Source organism: Phyllostomus hastatus, unplaced genomic scaffold (genome assembly GCF_019186645.2).
Source record: "Phyllostomus hastatus isolate PE091 unplaced genomic scaffold, TTU_PhHast_1.1 phas_contig_210, whole genome shotgun sequence".
In the NCBI taxonomy this organism is placed as follows: Eukaryota; Metazoa; Chordata; class Mammalia; order Chiroptera; family Phyllostomidae; genus Phyllostomus; species Phyllostomus hastatus.
Genome location: NW_025333737.1, coordinates 30,567,289 through 30,582,390, shown reverse-complemented (window position 1 = coordinate 30,582,390; position 15,102 = coordinate 30,567,289). Strand labels below are relative to the sequence as shown.

The window sequence follows — 15,102 nt, the reverse complement described above, 5'->3', positions numbered from 1 at the left end:
AGATCTCACTGGAGTTTTGGTTTAGGGACGTCTGTGAATGACCTGTGTATGCCTGTGTGCAGTTGAGTTTAGTCTGTGTTTCCACGGGTCTTTGTTATTTGTGGGTGTGAGTGTTGGTGTCCTCTGTGTGTGTGTTTGTAAACAACTCTTGGTTTCTCGGTATGTGATATGTGTGCCTGGGACAGGTGTTTTGTGTCTTCATGCGGACTGTGCGTGTGTTTGGTGTATCTGACCCTCTGAGTGTGTTCTGCGTGGGTTGGAGGGAGTGAGCCTTTGCCTGTGGCTGTGTGCCGTTTGTGTGTGCGAGACTGTATTACTCTGCATGTCTCTGTCACCTGTAACTGTCTGTAAGCTCTGTAGTCTCTGCTTTCTAAGGATTTTATTACCTATTTTTAGAGCGAGGGGAAGGGAGGGAGAAAGAGAAACATCAATGTGCTAGAGATACATTGATCGGTTGGCTCTCACACACGCCCCCTACTGGGGACCTTTGGCTTCACAGGCTGGCACTCAGTCCACTGAGCCACACCAGCCAGGGCTCAGGTGCCCTCTGTGTGTATACGGGTCTGTGTATTTCCACGTGTGTATATGGGTGAAAAACAAGTGTAGTGAGCATGAATGAGACTTCAGTATAGGAGCTGTCAGGCATGCCCCGTTTTTTAATTTTGAAAAATCAAATGTCATCATCAACAAGCCCCTCCCCTCGCCTCAGTCACCCCGAGGAATCCCAGCCTCCAGGGTTGCACAGAGGTCCCCAGGAGCCTGAGCCATGGGGGGAGGGCCTCTGGTCCTAGGTCACTTGCCAGCGACGTGCTCACTGTTCAAGTGCACAGTCCCTCGGGAGCAGGTAACGCCTCTGTGGTCCTGATTGCCGGGGGCCCTGCGGGTCGGGGGTCATTCTCTGAGGCCCCGTTCTCTCCTCTCAGGAAGGCTTGGCGAGTTCTTCTTGACGAGGGGACCCAGATAGCTTCTGCTTTTGGCCTGGCAGTCTGGGCCCTGAGAAAAGGGAACATCAAGGCTTGGTTTGAGAGAAGAAAAAAGTATTTAAAATAAGACAAAGACACACAGGTTCATATTCCAAAGGAATGATTCTGCTACTCAGGAAACCCTCTAGCTTCTACTTGCTGCCACCTGCCCCATCCTGTCCCCCACCTCCCCTGGCCGTGGCTCCTTCTCCCTCAGGCCCCGTGACTGTGGCAGAGCTCACAAAATGAGCCTGATCTCCCCCGCCCACAGGTCCAGCACAAGGCTGGGCTATGGGAGAGGAAATTCCAACAGAGGGACTCTGTCGTTCCCGCCCCCACCTCTCCCTGCCCCTGGCACTCTGTTCTCATGGTTGTGATTCTTGTGAATGAGAAAAAAAACACAAACAAACAGAGACTAGAGGGGCAGCAAGAGACACCAAGGTGATCACTAGGACGTGCTTCTGTAACTCAAGGTCATGCCCTGGCCAGGATGGCTCAGTTGACTGGAGCATCGTCCAGTAACCAAAAGGTTGCAGGTTCAACTCCCGGTCAGGGCACATACCTAAGTAGTAGGTTTGATCCCCAGTCCAGGCACGGAAGATACCCAGCCCAGGCATGTATGGGAGGCAACCAATCAGTGCTTCTCTCTCTCATGGATGTCTCTCTCTCTCTCCCTTGCTCTCGCTAAAAGCATGTCCTCAGGCGAGGCTAAATAAATAAACAGATAGATAGATCCTGGAGGTCACCCTACCCATCCCCCTGCCCCCAAGCGGAAGTCCACGCTGACAGAGAAAGTCCGCCAGGGAAAAAGCTGTTTCTTTCTGTGTGTCTATCGTCACAAGGATGGGACAAGTTCTTCCTGGGGGCTGGCCACTGTGCTCCTTGAAAGTCTTTCATTTTTTTGCATTTTGTACTGTCTCCACCCCCCCAATTCTGAGGCTGGCCCCAGAGTTATTGTGCCCTCCCACCCGCTTTGCAGATGGACCCGGTCCAGAAAGCTGTCATCAGCCACACCTTTGGGGTTCCCACCCCCCTGAAGAAGAAGCTCTTCATTTCCTGTAACATCTGTCACCTGAGGTTCAACTCCGCGGTGAGAGGGGGCAGTGGGAACAAGCCGAGGAGGCTGCTGGGCGGGGGGCGGGGGCGGGGGCTGGAGACTGGGCTTCCGGGGCCTTCCCTGTGGGGAACGGGGTAGCACAGGGGCTGAGGGCTCTGTTTTCCATCCCCGGCTGCAGAAGAGGCGCTCACAGCCCTTTGTTCATCCACCCTCTGCTCTGCCCGGAGTGCCCTGCCCCTTCCTTCCCGAGTGCCCCTGGGACTCCGTTTCCCTTCCCTGTACTTCCCTCCCGTGTTCTGGGTCCTCCTGCACGAGAAGAGACTGCCCTCCCCTCTCTGGGCCGCAGGGGCCGCCCCGTCCGCTTCCAGCTTGGAGCTGAGCTCTTCAAGCACCTGAGAGTTTGTAGAATATGTTCATGCCTATCATCTTAGTTAGCTCTCACGCTACATCTGTGAGGTGAGTAGAGGCGCAGTGGTCATCCCCACTTTTCAGAGGGGGAAACCGAGCCTCAGAGAGGTTAAGTAGCCTGGTACCGCTGGTGAGTAGCAACACTGGGGTCTGGACCCAGGCCTGGCTGACCCCAGGGCCCTGCATCTTTTCTACCGTAGCCTGCGCCTGGATAGTGAAGGAGCCTCATCCTGGCCTACCGGGGAAGGCTTGCCTTCTGACCGGGCCACTCGGGGAAGGCTTGCCTTCTGTCCGGGCCACTCGGGGGCCTCGGGGAGATGCTTTCAGCTGGCCCGTTCTGGTGGAAGTGTCCAGGGAGGGGCCTGTCTTTACTGCATTTGGGAGCAACAAGCAAGGACCCCTGGCTGAAGGAGGGAGGACACCCACGGCCAGGCCAGATATGGGGGTTCCCCCCAGGCGTTCAGGTTGCAAGGTGTAAACGAGCTGGAGAGAGAGACTTCCCTCCCAGAGAGGGGCTGTGTCTTCACGCTCGCCCCTTCACAGGGGCAGGCGAACGGCCAGTGCTCAGTAACTGTTGAAAAAACTGAACAAAGGGATGAATGCTCTGGGGTGCACACCCCCCCCCCAAAGGGGGAGGAACTCTGTTTTCTCCATTTGTGCATTTGTTGTCTTAGTAACGAACATTCATGGAGTGTCTACGGTGTGAACTAGGCCCTTGTGCAGGTGCTCATGTGATTCTCAGAGTCCCGTGAGGTCAGTGCGAGCACAGAGGCTGTGAGCGAGGACACGGAGGCTCACCCAGGTGAAGCGACTTGCCCTAAAGAGGCACAGCTGCTGAATGGTCGCGCCAGAGCTTAAAGCCAGAGGCTGTCTGCCTGGGAGCTCAGGGATGAGGGTGTGCTCTGTAAACATCAGGGCCATGCGCATACTGTGATGACGATGGCAATGACGAGGATTCACCCCTGTGTGACCTGCCCCCTGCCCAGGGCCAGCTCGCGGATGGGACACGTAGACTCAGAGAAATGAATGGTGACCCTATGCCCTCCCCACCCCAGAACCAGGCCGAAGCACATTATAAAGGCCACAAACACGCCAGAAAACTCAAGGCCATTGAAGCCGCCAAGAGCAAGCAGAGGCCCCAGTCCCTGGCCCAGGATGGGACACAGGTGTCCCCAACCTTATCTGTAGCCAGCGGAGCCCCCAGAGAGCCACAGAGCAAAGGTCAGTCCTGAATTCTTCTCCCAGCTCCCCACTCTAGGTCTAGTTTCTGATGAGGAGTTGAGAGATTTTTTAAAAATTGTATTTATTTATTTTCAGAGAGAGGGGAAGGGAGGGAGAAAGAGAGGGAGAGAAACATGGTCAGCCATCTCTCTCACACCCCCAAATGGGGACCTGACCTGCAACCCAGGCATGTGCCCTGACGGGGAATCGAACCGGCAACCCTTTGGTTTATAGGCTGGCACTCGATCCATTGAGCCACACCAGCCAGGGTGAGATAGTTCTTATTGTTGCTTATATTAGTGTATTCCTACATAGAGAAAAAGGGCACACATCACAAGTGGGACCCAATGAATTCCCCTGTCTGAATGTATGAAGATCCAGAAACATCTCTCCAGCACCCGGAAACCTCCCTCGGCCCCCTTCCAGTCACCCCGTTTTCTTGGGGGGCTGTAATGAAAGACCACTCCCTGAGTGGCTGAAAATCATCACAGTTGATTTCCTCCCAGTCCTGGAGGTCAGACATTGGAAAGCCATGTGTCAACGGGGTTGGTTCCTTCCTGGGAACCGAGAGGCAGGATCTGTTTCACACCCCTCTTCTGGCTTCCGGGGGCTGCCGGCGGTTCTCGGCACGCCGTGGCGTGTGGCCACATCTGCCCCTGGCCCCGATCTCTGCCTCCATCCTCACGTCTCCTTCTCCTGTGCGTCTGTCTCCTCACAGGGTGTTCCTGGAAGGACCCCTGTCACTGGGTCAGGGCCCACCCTCATCCAGTGTGGCTTCATCTTAACTAATTTTACTCTGCAAAGACGCGTTTCCCAAAATAAGGTCGCATTCTGAGGTTCCAGACAGACATGAGTGGTGGGGTGATACTCTGCAACCACCCACAATACACCCTTACGCCCAGGGTACCTACTACGATCCTGGCTTTTCTCAGCGTACACCAGTTTCGCTTGGTTTCGGTAAAGCGTGCAGGATGTAGGCTTCTGCATCTGGGCCTCATTCACCTTCCCTGAGTGTCCATGACACACATCGTACGAGTCTCCTGTGCGGTTGTGGTGGCGGCTCTAGTTTGTCCTTTTCCGTTGCCGTGTAGTATTCCAATGCATGACCACACAGTGGGTTTTTTTTTAAGATTTTATTTACTTATTTATTTTTAGAGAGGGAAGGGAGGGAGAAAGAAAAAGAGAGAGAAACATCAATGTGCGGTTGCTGGGGGCCGTGGCCTGCAACCCAGGCATGTGCCCTGACTGGGAATCGAACCTGCGATGCTTTGGTTCGCAGCCCGTGCTCAGTCCACTGAGCTTCACCAGCCAGGGCCACACAGTGTGTTTTTTAAATCCTTTTCTCCTATTGATGAACATGTAAAGTGTCCAGTTGCTGCTATTGTGAATACTGCTCGATGAACATTCTGCTACACTTTTTGATTTCCTTCTAACGAACTGCCAATAACGAGACTATCAGGACAGTGAGGGCTGAGATTACTCCGTCCGACTTTATAATTTCAGATGGGGACACTGAGGCCCAAAGAGGCCCGAGTCTGCCCAGTGAGTTGGATGGTAGAGCGGGGTCTGGAGTTCAGTGCTGGTCGTGCCCGCACTAGTGACCCGTGCGCTCTGCCGTGCCGCCCCTGATATATCGGTGTTTAAAACCATGGTCTCCAGAACCAGCTCAGGCCTCACCCTCGTACCCGGTGCCTTCCATGTCCCCAGCAGGTCCCGAAGACACCCCACCAGGCCCCCCACTCCAGCCACCACGGACCCCGGACCCGATGCCCCGGGAGCCAGCCCACTCAGAACTCTCGGATGCTGCCTCCTCTTCCTCTCCTTCCTCCTGTCCACCCTGCTCCCCAGAGCCTGGGAGAGAGGCCCCGGGGCCGGAACCGGTGGCAGCCGCTGTGGGGAGTGGTGTGAGTGGGGAAAGCGGGAGCGAGAAGGGGCGCCTCTACTGCCCCACGTGCAAGGTGACCGTGAACTCCGCCTCTCAGCTTCAGGCTCACAACACAGGTCAGCGAGCCCCGCCGCCTGCAGGTGCGGGAAGGGGCGGGGCGGAAAGGCTGCCCCCTACCAGGGGTGGGCAAGCTGGGGCTTCTGGGGCACTTTGCCACAGGGCTTAGTATTAGTAACAGGGGCCTTGAGCTGAGTTGTTACTGGGCAGGGCATCTCGGGTCATCCCACTGATGCCTGAGGAGGGGCAGTTGGGAGGAGAAGCAAGAACTGGAGGGTCACTCCGGACGCCGGGAGACACCTCGTCCATGTCTCTTCAGCCCAGACCCGGAGGGAGGGGCTGAGACGAGAGAAGGCGAGCCGACCAGTTACACTCCAGGGCCTTCCTTGGGGCGGGTTGGCTTGACACGAGAGAACCTGGGAGGACCCGGTGGGGACGGGAGAGAGAAACCCCACGCGGTGGCAGGGGGGGTGTGTGCTGAGCAGCCTCGCAGCTGAAGGGGCAACCACGCTGATCCAGGGTGGAGGGGTCTCCGCCTCGTCGCAGCCTCTCTCCCGTGCTGATGGGCTGTCCTCTTCCCTCCGCCCAGGAGCCAAGCACCGGTGGATGGTGGAAGGTCAGCGAGGGGCGCCCCGAAGGGGCCGGGGCCGCCCAGTGCCCCGGGGAGGAGCTGGACACAAGGCCAAGAGGGTGACGGGGGCCCGCGGGGCCAGGCAGGGGCCCAGCCCCCCGTTTCACTGCGCCGTCTGCCAGCTCCAGGTCAATTCAGAGACGCAGCTCAAGCAGGTGGGAGAAGGGAGGCCGGGACTAGGGTTGGCATGAGGGAGTGCGACCGGCACCGGGGGAGGGGAAGGAGGCGGGCTGGGGAGCGAAGGTGCTGGGCCGGGCAAGGCCAGGTGGAAGAAGAGGAGCCAGGCCAGCAGCACAGTGGGCGGCTGGAGGGCGAAGGCCAATTCTCATCTCCTTTTCCCAGGGCCACTCCAGCGGATGCCCCGTAAATGTAGGCTTGTTGTGTGAGTCGTGGGTAGAGAAGGATGAGCTAGTCACAGATGGTGGGGTCATTGGGGGTCCTTGGGCTTCCTCATCTTGTTCCCAGTCTGTCTGTCTGTCCATTAGCACCTGAGCAGCAGGAGGCACAAAGACCGCCTGGCCGGGAAGCCCCCCAAGCCCTCCAGCCAGCACAGCAAGCTGCAGAAGCACGCAGCGCTGGCTGTGGGTATCCTCAAGGTATCTGTCTCCAGGCAACAGGGCTGGGAACCCAGTCAAGTGGGGGCGGGGAGGCCGGGAGCAGGAAGTGGGGGCCAGCCAGGGAGCTAAGGCAGGAATAAAGTCACCCCCCACCACCCCTTCCGAGGCTGCCTGGGCAGAGCAAGAGCTGGGGTTGGGTTCTTAGCTATGTTGGGATCTGCCCGGAGGAATTTCCGGGGAGGTGGGCCTGGGTGGGAATCTCAGGGGCAAGAGCAAGGGGTGGGCGTGCCATCTCCTAGAAACCACCTCTGCCCGCACCCAGCACAGCCTCCTCCCGTGGCCCATCATGATTCTCCTCCTTCTGGGCAGGAAGACAGGTGGTGGAGAAAGCCCTTTGGAATGAATGTTTGGGGGTGGGAAGGGAGGAGGAGGGTTTAGTTTTGGAACCCTAACAGGCGTGTTTGTCCTGCCTCAAAGGGCCCAAGGACGGAGCTCAGGGCTGGGCGGGGAGGGGTGGCATTTTCCAGGGTCAGGCTGTGCCTAGTTCTCTCTCTCTCTCCTTCGCAGTCGAAGCTGGCCTTGCAGAAGCAGCTCACCAAGACGCTGGCAGCCCGCTTCCTGCCCAGCCCGATCCCCGCCACAGCCGCGGCCATCTGTGCCCTGCCAGGCCCCCTGGCCCTCCGGCCTGCCCCCACGGCGGCCGCCACCCTCTTCCCGGCTCCCATCCTGGGCCCAGCTCTGTTCCGCACCCCAGCAGGGGCGGTCCGCCCCGCCACGGGACCCATCCTCTTCGCCCCCTATTAGCCCTCCTAGGGAGGCCAGGGCCGGCTTCCCGGCGGTCACTCTCCCCAAGATGCCTCGGTTCCTCCATCCTCCGGGGAACTTTTTACTGCCTAGGGGCTCCTGACCAATCAAGGTAGAGCTGGGCTAGTTCCAAGGGCAGCTGCCCCTCATTCTATCTGGACCAGGGATTCAACTAATAACCCCTGGCCCAAGGGCCACCCCCACTCTCATCTCTCTAGCCTTCTCCGGCTAGTCCTGGGCTCCCACGCATCTCCCAGACTGACTTGACTTACAGGGAGCAGACAGAGAAACCCCAAAGGTCTATGCAAAATCCTAGCCCCAGCCCCGCGGTGCTCTCATTCCCCCACTCCAGACCCATGCCCACCCGGCCAAAGGCCCTGGAAACCTCAGCTTCTGGCCTGGGGACAAGTGTGTGCCGGACCCCCACTCCTAGGCGCTGGGGAGGCCCTGCCCACGCACCGGAAGCTCTGGAGAAGGGCTGGAGAGGAGGGCTGGGGATGAGGGCTGGAGCTGGTTCACCCAGGATGCGATGACCCTGGGGGCGTGGCAAAGGCTGGAGGGGCAAGGGAGCAGTGCTGAGGTGGGGTACGGCCCTGGCAGGGGTGGTGCTGAAAGCTGTCAGGGGTCCTCATCCGCTTGAAAGGGAGGGGCCAGGCCAGGGGCGGTGAGGATGATGCTCTGCCTGGGGGCCCAGTTCTAATGGAGAAAGTGATCGACCCACTCTTGGCCTTTTACCGATTTCTCCTGAACCCCAGCTCTGGGGCGGATGCACTGGGTCCTCCTCAGACTATGGACCCAGCGAACACCGAGTCCCCCAGGCGTCCTGGACAAAGAGCTTTCCTCTCCAGCTCTTTACCCCAAACTGGTCCCCAGCACTAGATTTGGCCTCCCCTCCTCCCAGCCAGCACCCCGAGCCTCCCTCACTGTGAAGCTGAGTGTTGGGATCCAGCCTGATGGCCCTACGGACCCAGTAGCCCGCCATCAAAGCCAATGTCACAACCCCTGTTCTGCCCCAGCACCGCTCACCTCGCCCCACAATACGGGACATTGCCAGTATCCAACTGTATATATCTTTTTAAAAAGGTATTTCCAACTGGAGATAAGGGGGGGAGTGGGAGGGAAACTTTTTGATAACAGTTGTGGTTTTATTGTGTCCAATGCATTAATAAATGAACAATAAGCCCGAGCCTGTATATGCCCCAACTTCACTCGCCCAGCCCTGGGCCGCCTGCCCCCACCCACCCCTCCTGCTTCGGGGAGAAGGGGCCTGCATTGGAGGTGGCCCGGCTGTGTCCATTAGAAGCACAAAAGTGGCCATAGGAAAGCTGTGGGTCATAAGCTCACTTTGTAGCGTGTGGAGAGAGTGACCACCCTTCTGGGCCCCAACAGACCTGTCAGCTCCCGAGAAGCTGACACCTGTGTGCCTTGTTCTGTTGAGGCGACTGAGGTAAGAAGGGCTAGAGGAGCACCTTGTCCAGCCTTCACCGTGGCAGCATATTCATTTAAAACAGGAAATTTATAAATAAAGCCCAGCTATTGGCTGAAAACAACCAGAGGAGGGGGGTGAAGACCGGCGGCCATGGGTGTGAGGTTCCCCATTGGGCACTAAGCAGCCATTCTGGCAACTAGAGTGGAGAGTGCGCTCCTGCCCCCTGGCGGTTGTCAGAGGGCAGTGTCCCAGCCTCCAGGGCGGGCGGGCATAGCACCTTGAAGAGGGAGAAGCAAAGGGGTACACACACACACACACACACACACACACACACACACACACGGTCAGATAGCCCGAAGCCACCGGCGTTATAAAATCACAGGGCTGGAGTGGATCCAGGTCACCTCTAAGAAACTCCTGTCACCGTACAGATGAGAAAACAGAAGCCCAGAGAGGGGAAAAGCCTTGCTGGGTCACAAAGCCAGCTGGTGACCCAGCCCACGAGGCCCATCTGCTCTGCAAGCCGGAAGAGGAAGCAAAACGATGGCGGGAAGAGGTCAAGTAGAAAAATCACACTTCCCGGGAGGCTGGCTTCTTCCAGCCAAGACACAGACAGGAGGAAGGCCAGGGTGCTGGGTGAAGAGGCACCCCCAACATCTGCATGCACACACACACACGATACCTGGGAGCCCTCTCCCTGAAGTCCAGGCTGGTGCCGTGTGTGTGTGTGTGTGTGTGTGTGTGTGTGGCAGAAGCCTAGAGGTGTGGGACCCGTGATCAGAACAATCCCCCAGAGTGGGCACTTGTGCATGGCAGCTCTGCTTCCCAACCAGGACAGGTGGGAGGGGCACTGACCCACAACTGCCCTCGGTCAGCGAGGGGCAGATGTGATGAAAGCTGGGGTGGAGGAGGAGGTTGGGGGGCACTAACCTAGGTGATCTGCATTTCCCGGAGCTGGGAGGGAGCCAAAGGGGCCAGGGCCTGGAACGGCCCGGCTGCCTGCACTGGCGGCACGGGGCGGTCCCCTTTCCCCCCACCCCCTCTTCCAAAGCCCCAGGAGCTGGGCTGGGGCTGGGACGGTGAAGAAGGGACGGCAGCTCTTCAGCCATCCAAGGAGCCGCTGCCCTTGTTCTTGCGGCTGAGGGGGAAGGCGGACTTGCTCTGCGGCTGGGTCATCTTGCTGGCCAGGTAGATGAAGGGCTCCAGCAGGGAGCGGCGGTCGGCCACGGAGACCTCCCACAGCTTCACCTTCTCTGACTTGGCCCAGTGCTGAGCCACGTCTGGGTCCACGCGCCGCTGCTCCTGCAGGTCACACTTGTTGCCCAGGACCACGATGGTGACCTGGGGAAGAGGGACGGAGGAGAGGCTGGTGGACGTGCCATGGACCTTAGGAATGGGTGTGAGGGCTGGCCACCACTTAGGAGTCCCAAGAGAAGGAAAGGCTTACTGGCTGGTGTCTCATCTCTTCCTCTATTAGAAACCAGGATGTGTGTGTTTTGCGGGGAATTGTTGCTTTTCCCGCTCCTTCCTCTGTTCAGATCCTGGCCTCCTCCTGGCCCTGTCTCCAGGAGTTCCATCCACTACAAGCCCCAAGTCGCCTATACCTGCTCAGAACCAGCTGTCAGTTCACTTTTGGCTAAATTTCTGGTGAGGGAGCACTCCCACGGTGCCTGCGGCTTGAAGAGGGACTTGCCAGAAGAAGGGCTCTCACAACCGAGAGTATGGAACCATTATAAACACAGACTAGTGGGGGCTTCCTGTGGTAGGTCAGGAACCTCTTAAACTAAAGAGAAGCTTCTCCCGGTGAGCCGTCTCAGCAGGGGGCCGTTTCCATGGCTAAAGGGAGCCCTCTAGTGGCCTCCATCCCTCCTCCAGCTCCTCACCCAACTCCTGGAACGCGAATGAAAAACAGGGCCACGCCAAGCCTCCCAAAGCCAGCCCCAGGGCTCCCTCCACTGGGACTCCCTCCCATGCACACCTCCTTCTTGTCCTTGGATTTGTCGATCTCCTTCTTGAGCAGCTCCACGCGCTGGAAGGACTCCCGGCTGTCCGTGCTGTAGACCAGGACGTAGCCGTCGGTGCAGGAGAAGCAGTGGCGGGGCAGCTCCGCCCCGTCTCGGAGCCCCCGGGTGTCGTAGAAGCGCACCTGCTCCCGCACGCCCCGGTCGGTCTCGATGGAGCCCACGTAGATGTCCTCCTGCGTCTCGATCATCTCAGAACCTGGGATAAAGTGAGAGCATGTGTGTAGGGAGGAAGCAGGTGGGAAGCATGAGCGACTGAGTGTACGCTGACAGGCTGCCCAGGCAGGGAGGGAAAGAAATGTGGGGGCTGAGGAGAGGGGGCCCGACGGAGTCTGGCAGGCCTGGAACGACTCGGGGGGACGAACATGAGTCTCACGCTTACACCGTGCTGGGCAAATGTGAAACTTTGGAGCTTTTCCTCCTCATCTGGGAGAGTGGGCTTCCTTCCTCCAGACCTTGGTATTACACTTGACTCCAGGAGCAGACTTTGAGCTTCTCTGTGTGGTCAAATCCTACTCCTTATTCCTTAACTTCTTCCACCATTCTCCCACGCCCCCACCCACATACAGCCCAACACTCACCCACGACATGGTTCCCGTACAGAAGCTGCTCCAGGATGGACGTTTTGCCCACGGATGCCTGGCCGCACACGACCACCTTGCAACTCTTCCCCATGCTCAGCCTTCAGCCTTGAAGAACAGAAGCACACTGGGTGAGGTGGCATCCACCCGGAGGGCAGACCTGCCCTAGCTGAGAGCCCAGGGTCTGAGCTGCGTGTACAGTCTCAGCGGCTCGGCACTGTCCCCTACACTAGTCAGGGTGCACGTCACAGGTTATGTGTCTACGTCCACTACTGCCCAGGGAGCTGTGTTTTACTCATTTTTACTATCCCCCAGGCCTGGCCAGTAACTGCTGGTGCACAGCACACGATGTCACAGAAGCGGGAAGAAATAAAGATGCTGGTTTAAGTGAAATGCTGGGAAGGTTCCTCTCCCTGCACAGGACTCAGGACCAGCTCCTGAGGGGAGGCTGTGCGCAGCTTCCTCTGTTTAAGCAGGACCCCATGGGGAAATAAGCAGAACTACTATTTTCCGTGGATACGTCTTAAGCTATTCTTCCTGGTGAACAAATAACGAGAAGACTGTATTTTGCTTTCCCGTATGACTTATCTTCACAATTAATGCCCTCTGATTCCTAGTCAAGTCCATGGCTAAAATGAAGACCATCTCAGCCATGGACTAGAAAGAAAGGAGTGAAGGAATCTAAGGGGGGGGGGGGTAGGGCTCCGGAAAGGAGACAACTTCTGCCGCCCTTGGGTTCACAGACCCAGATGAGAAGGCTGAGACACAGAAAGCTCTTCCCACAAGGCGTCCCAGAAATCCCGAAGGCAGCCCAAAACGCCGACTTCCCAGAAGCAGCCCAGACAGACTCCTCCCGAGAGCAGACACAGAGGTCACTTCCCACAAAGGTTCCGAACCGAAACCTCTGGAAATAAAACTCATTACCGACCCTCCTACCCCTGGCCAAAGGGCCCCGCATAGGGAGTCCCACGATTAATAGATACCCCAAGACAGACAGTCAGCGGAGCTTTGGCTCTGCCACGTAAAGCGGCCCCTACGCGGTGGCCGATCCAGGCCTTCCAGTTCCGTACCTCCCAGGGCCCTGGCAGCACCCGGGACGGGACCCCAAGGCGCACGGGGACCAGGGGAGGGGCTGCACAGCCACCCGACTCCGTTCTTCCGGGTCGACCGGGCTCCGCCCCGCCACGCCCCCCTCCCCCGGCAAGACGAATTCCTGCGGCAGCGAGCGGGCGCCGTCCGCCTAGCGCCCCCAGAGGCCGGCGGGGAACATGACGGCCGAGACCCTGACTGGTGGTGCGCTGGAGGACACGGTACTAGGTTCTTCGGCCGCGGGGTGCCTTTGTTGTCGTCTCATGCCTGGATGTCCTTTTTCTAAAGGCTACGACAGTATAGTAATACTTCATTTATCTGGTCGTTCAGTCATCAAGTGTATTGTGAGCGCCTATTCTGTGCCAGGTACAGGACCACGTAGCTGGAAAAGCAGTCGAATTAGACACTGCAGCTGCCTGTTAGAACGTCACCATCTAGAGGGGCTAGACATCTAACCCAAAAATTACAGAACATCATGGCAAGAACTATTACAGAGGCAATATGGGAGCACAGAAGAGGGGCATTTAACTCGCGGGGGCAGTGGGCATCACGGAGAACTTCCTGGAGTAGGTCGTGTCTGTGTTACGTTTGAAGGGCTTGGAAGGAAGGGTGGAGAAAGCATGGCAAAGATTCATGGCATTTTTCTAGAACTACAAGTGCTTGGCTTCCGTACTGGTGGTAGAAAGGAACCAAAGAGTCCAAGGCCTTGTGTAGGAGGCCAAGGGTTTCTAACTGTATCCTGACAGCAGCGGAAAGCCATTGGTAGATTTTAGTGAAGTAACATGATAAAGTTTTGCCTTTCAGAAGGTCAGTCTGGCAGAAGACTGAAGATTGGAGAGAGATAAGACTGGAGTACCAGTCAGGAGACTTGCTAGTATTTCAAGTTTGTAAAAAAGTGACGAGAGCCTGCGCTGGGATGAAAAGGAGATAGATTTGGGAGACTTTTGGTAGAATCAACAAGACTTGGTGATAAATTGGGAGTCAGGAATGAGAAAGAGGGGAGGAATTCATGATGTCTCCCGTCTGTCTCATTTGATGACCAGGAGGAAAAGAGTTGGTCCATTCAACAAGATAAGGAATTCAGCAGGAGAGAATCTAGCACAGCATTTGTTTTTGCTGTTGTTGAGGGGTGGGGAAAGGATGAGTTCAATTGAAATACGTTGAGCTTCGGGGACTTGTGAAACATCCGAAGGATACCGGTAGAGAGCTGGATATACAGATCTGAGCTCAGAAGAGTGGTCTGGACCGGGGACGCCAACAGGGTTGAGAGTCACCAACCAAGTTAAAGCTGTGGGCGTAGATGAGGTGGCTCCGATACAGAGAACACGAAGTGGGAAGACCGTGAAAGAATGCCTCCAGCACAAGACTGTGGGCTGTGAGCTGTTGGTAGGCCGGGCAGGCAGTGAGCCTGTGCCCTCCCGACTCCGAATAGGGACAGTAGGCACCTGGCCGCTCCCATTCTCTCCTGAACTAAGGGTGAGTTTGGTTTCAGCTTCCTTGGCGCTCTGGTAGGCAGGGACCATGCAAGCAGCTTATGGGCGATGGCACAGTTTTACTGAAGGAAGAGGGTAAGATGCCTTTGAAATTCCCTTGTCCCCTTATTATTTTAGTTCCCCATGGCTTCAAACTCAAACTCCCTCAATTTAACCTCGGAAAGCCCCAATTTAATTCAAGTCTACACATATTATTGGTTGGGGTGAGGTACTACAAAGACGATTAGGTTGTGTACCTGCCCTCTGTAAGTTCCCAATGCAGATTGCATTCAGCAAGACAAGCGTGCTGAGCAGGGTTTTACGAGGGGTGGAAATACTGCGGCACTGGGGCAGGGACCTCACCCCATGAGCTGCTGCCTTATAAACTCTAGGGCAGGGTCTGGGGCACTGTGCCACTCTTCCTAGGCCTAATGCTGAGACGGCACTCCCAAGCGGCTGACATGAAAGCAACATCATAAAAGGGTCAGCGTCATTAGGGTGATGAACCAGTTGGTGCTTGGAGATCCAGAGGGGGATGAAAGGCGCGGGGTGAAGCCGTCCTGCGTTCCTCTGGCTTGGCTGGGCAGGGCTACCAGGGGCCGATGAAAGCTAGGGGCACCGGGCTCACACCGCCTCTTCTCGCCTTTCCCGGGAGGAGGCTGTGGACACACTCCAAGGTCGGGAAGGTAGTAGTGGGGGGTTCTTTCCCTTCAAGGTCCTGGGTGACCGGGTTCCCACCCAACTCAGAATCCCCTGAACCTTCCAGAAGACGCTCTAGGATTGGAAGTTGCTATGGCAACGAAGCTCTCGCAATACTGAGGACAACCAAGGCAGAGAGAGGAGATACGCTCCTGGACCCCCTTTCGATCTATAGTTAAAGTGGCGCCCCCCACATCCAGGAACCGTCCCTGGGGTCCCGCCGCGGCGC

General features: G+C 57.2%; 2 protein-coding genes across 10 annotated transcripts in view; one reads left to right on the top strand and one right to left on the bottom strand.

Annotated features, from left to right (window-relative positions):
• The window catches only part of ZNF385C (zinc finger protein 385C), a 52,416-nt gene extending 43,726 nt beyond the window's left edge, over nt 1-8,690 (top strand). Inside the window, exons 4-9 of one of the 8 annotated variants that reach the window (XM_045836492.1) lie at nt 1,942-2,052; nt 3,414-3,648; nt 5,356-5,649; nt 6,180-6,376; nt 6,707-6,817; nt 7,346-8,690. In XM_045836492.1, coding sequence (XP_045692448.1) covers nt 1,942-2,052; nt 3,414-3,648; nt 5,356-5,649; nt 6,180-6,376; nt 6,707-6,817; nt 7,346-7,582 — 1,185 coding nt within the window. In that variant the 3' untranslated portion in view covers nt 7,583-8,690. The remainder of the gene's footprint in view (nt 1-1,941; nt 2,053-3,413; nt 3,649-5,355; nt 5,650-6,179; nt 6,377-6,706; nt 6,818-7,345) is intronic. The other 7 variants (XM_045836495.1, XM_045836490.1, XM_045836491.1 and 4 more) reach the window with 7 other exon arrangements.
• A 16-nt stretch (nt 8,691-8,706) lies between these two features.
• On the bottom strand, nt 8,707-12,797 carry NKIRAS2 (NFKB inhibitor interacting Ras like 2). 2 transcript variants are annotated; one of them, XM_045836496.1, is made up of 4 exons: nt 12,684-12,797; nt 11,614-11,721; nt 10,990-11,231; nt 8,707-10,352 (listed from the first exon to the last, which is right to left on the bottom strand). In XM_045836496.1, exons 2-4 carry the CDS (start codon nt 11,705-11,707, stop codon nt 10,113-10,115), a joined length of 576 nt encoding a protein of 191 aa, XP_045692452.1. In that variant the 5' UTR covers nt 11,708-11,721; nt 12,684-12,797; the 3' UTR covers nt 8,707-10,112. The 2 variants fall into 2 exon arrangements, with proteins under 2 accessions (XP_045692452.1, XP_045692453.1); XM_045836497.1 differs by having other exon boundaries at nt 12,597-12,764.
• Between the last annotated feature and the right edge of the window lie 2,305 nt (nt 12,798-15,102).

Bases quoted from the DNA above. Each gene is read 5' to 3' on its own strand.
- NKIRAS2 (XM_045836496.1), bottom strand. From the start codon at position 11,707: ATGGGGAAGAGTTGCAAGGTGGTCGTGTGCGGCCAGGCATCCGTGGGC. The intron at 11,232-11,613 runs GTGAGTGTTGGG...ACTTTATCCCAG, and splicing joins GTACGGGAACCATGTCGTGG to GTTCTGAGATGATCGAGACG. The intron at 10,353-10,989 runs GTGTGCATGGGA...CCTCTTCCCCAG, and splicing joins AATCCAAGGACAAGAAGGAG to GTCACCATCGTGGTCCTGGG.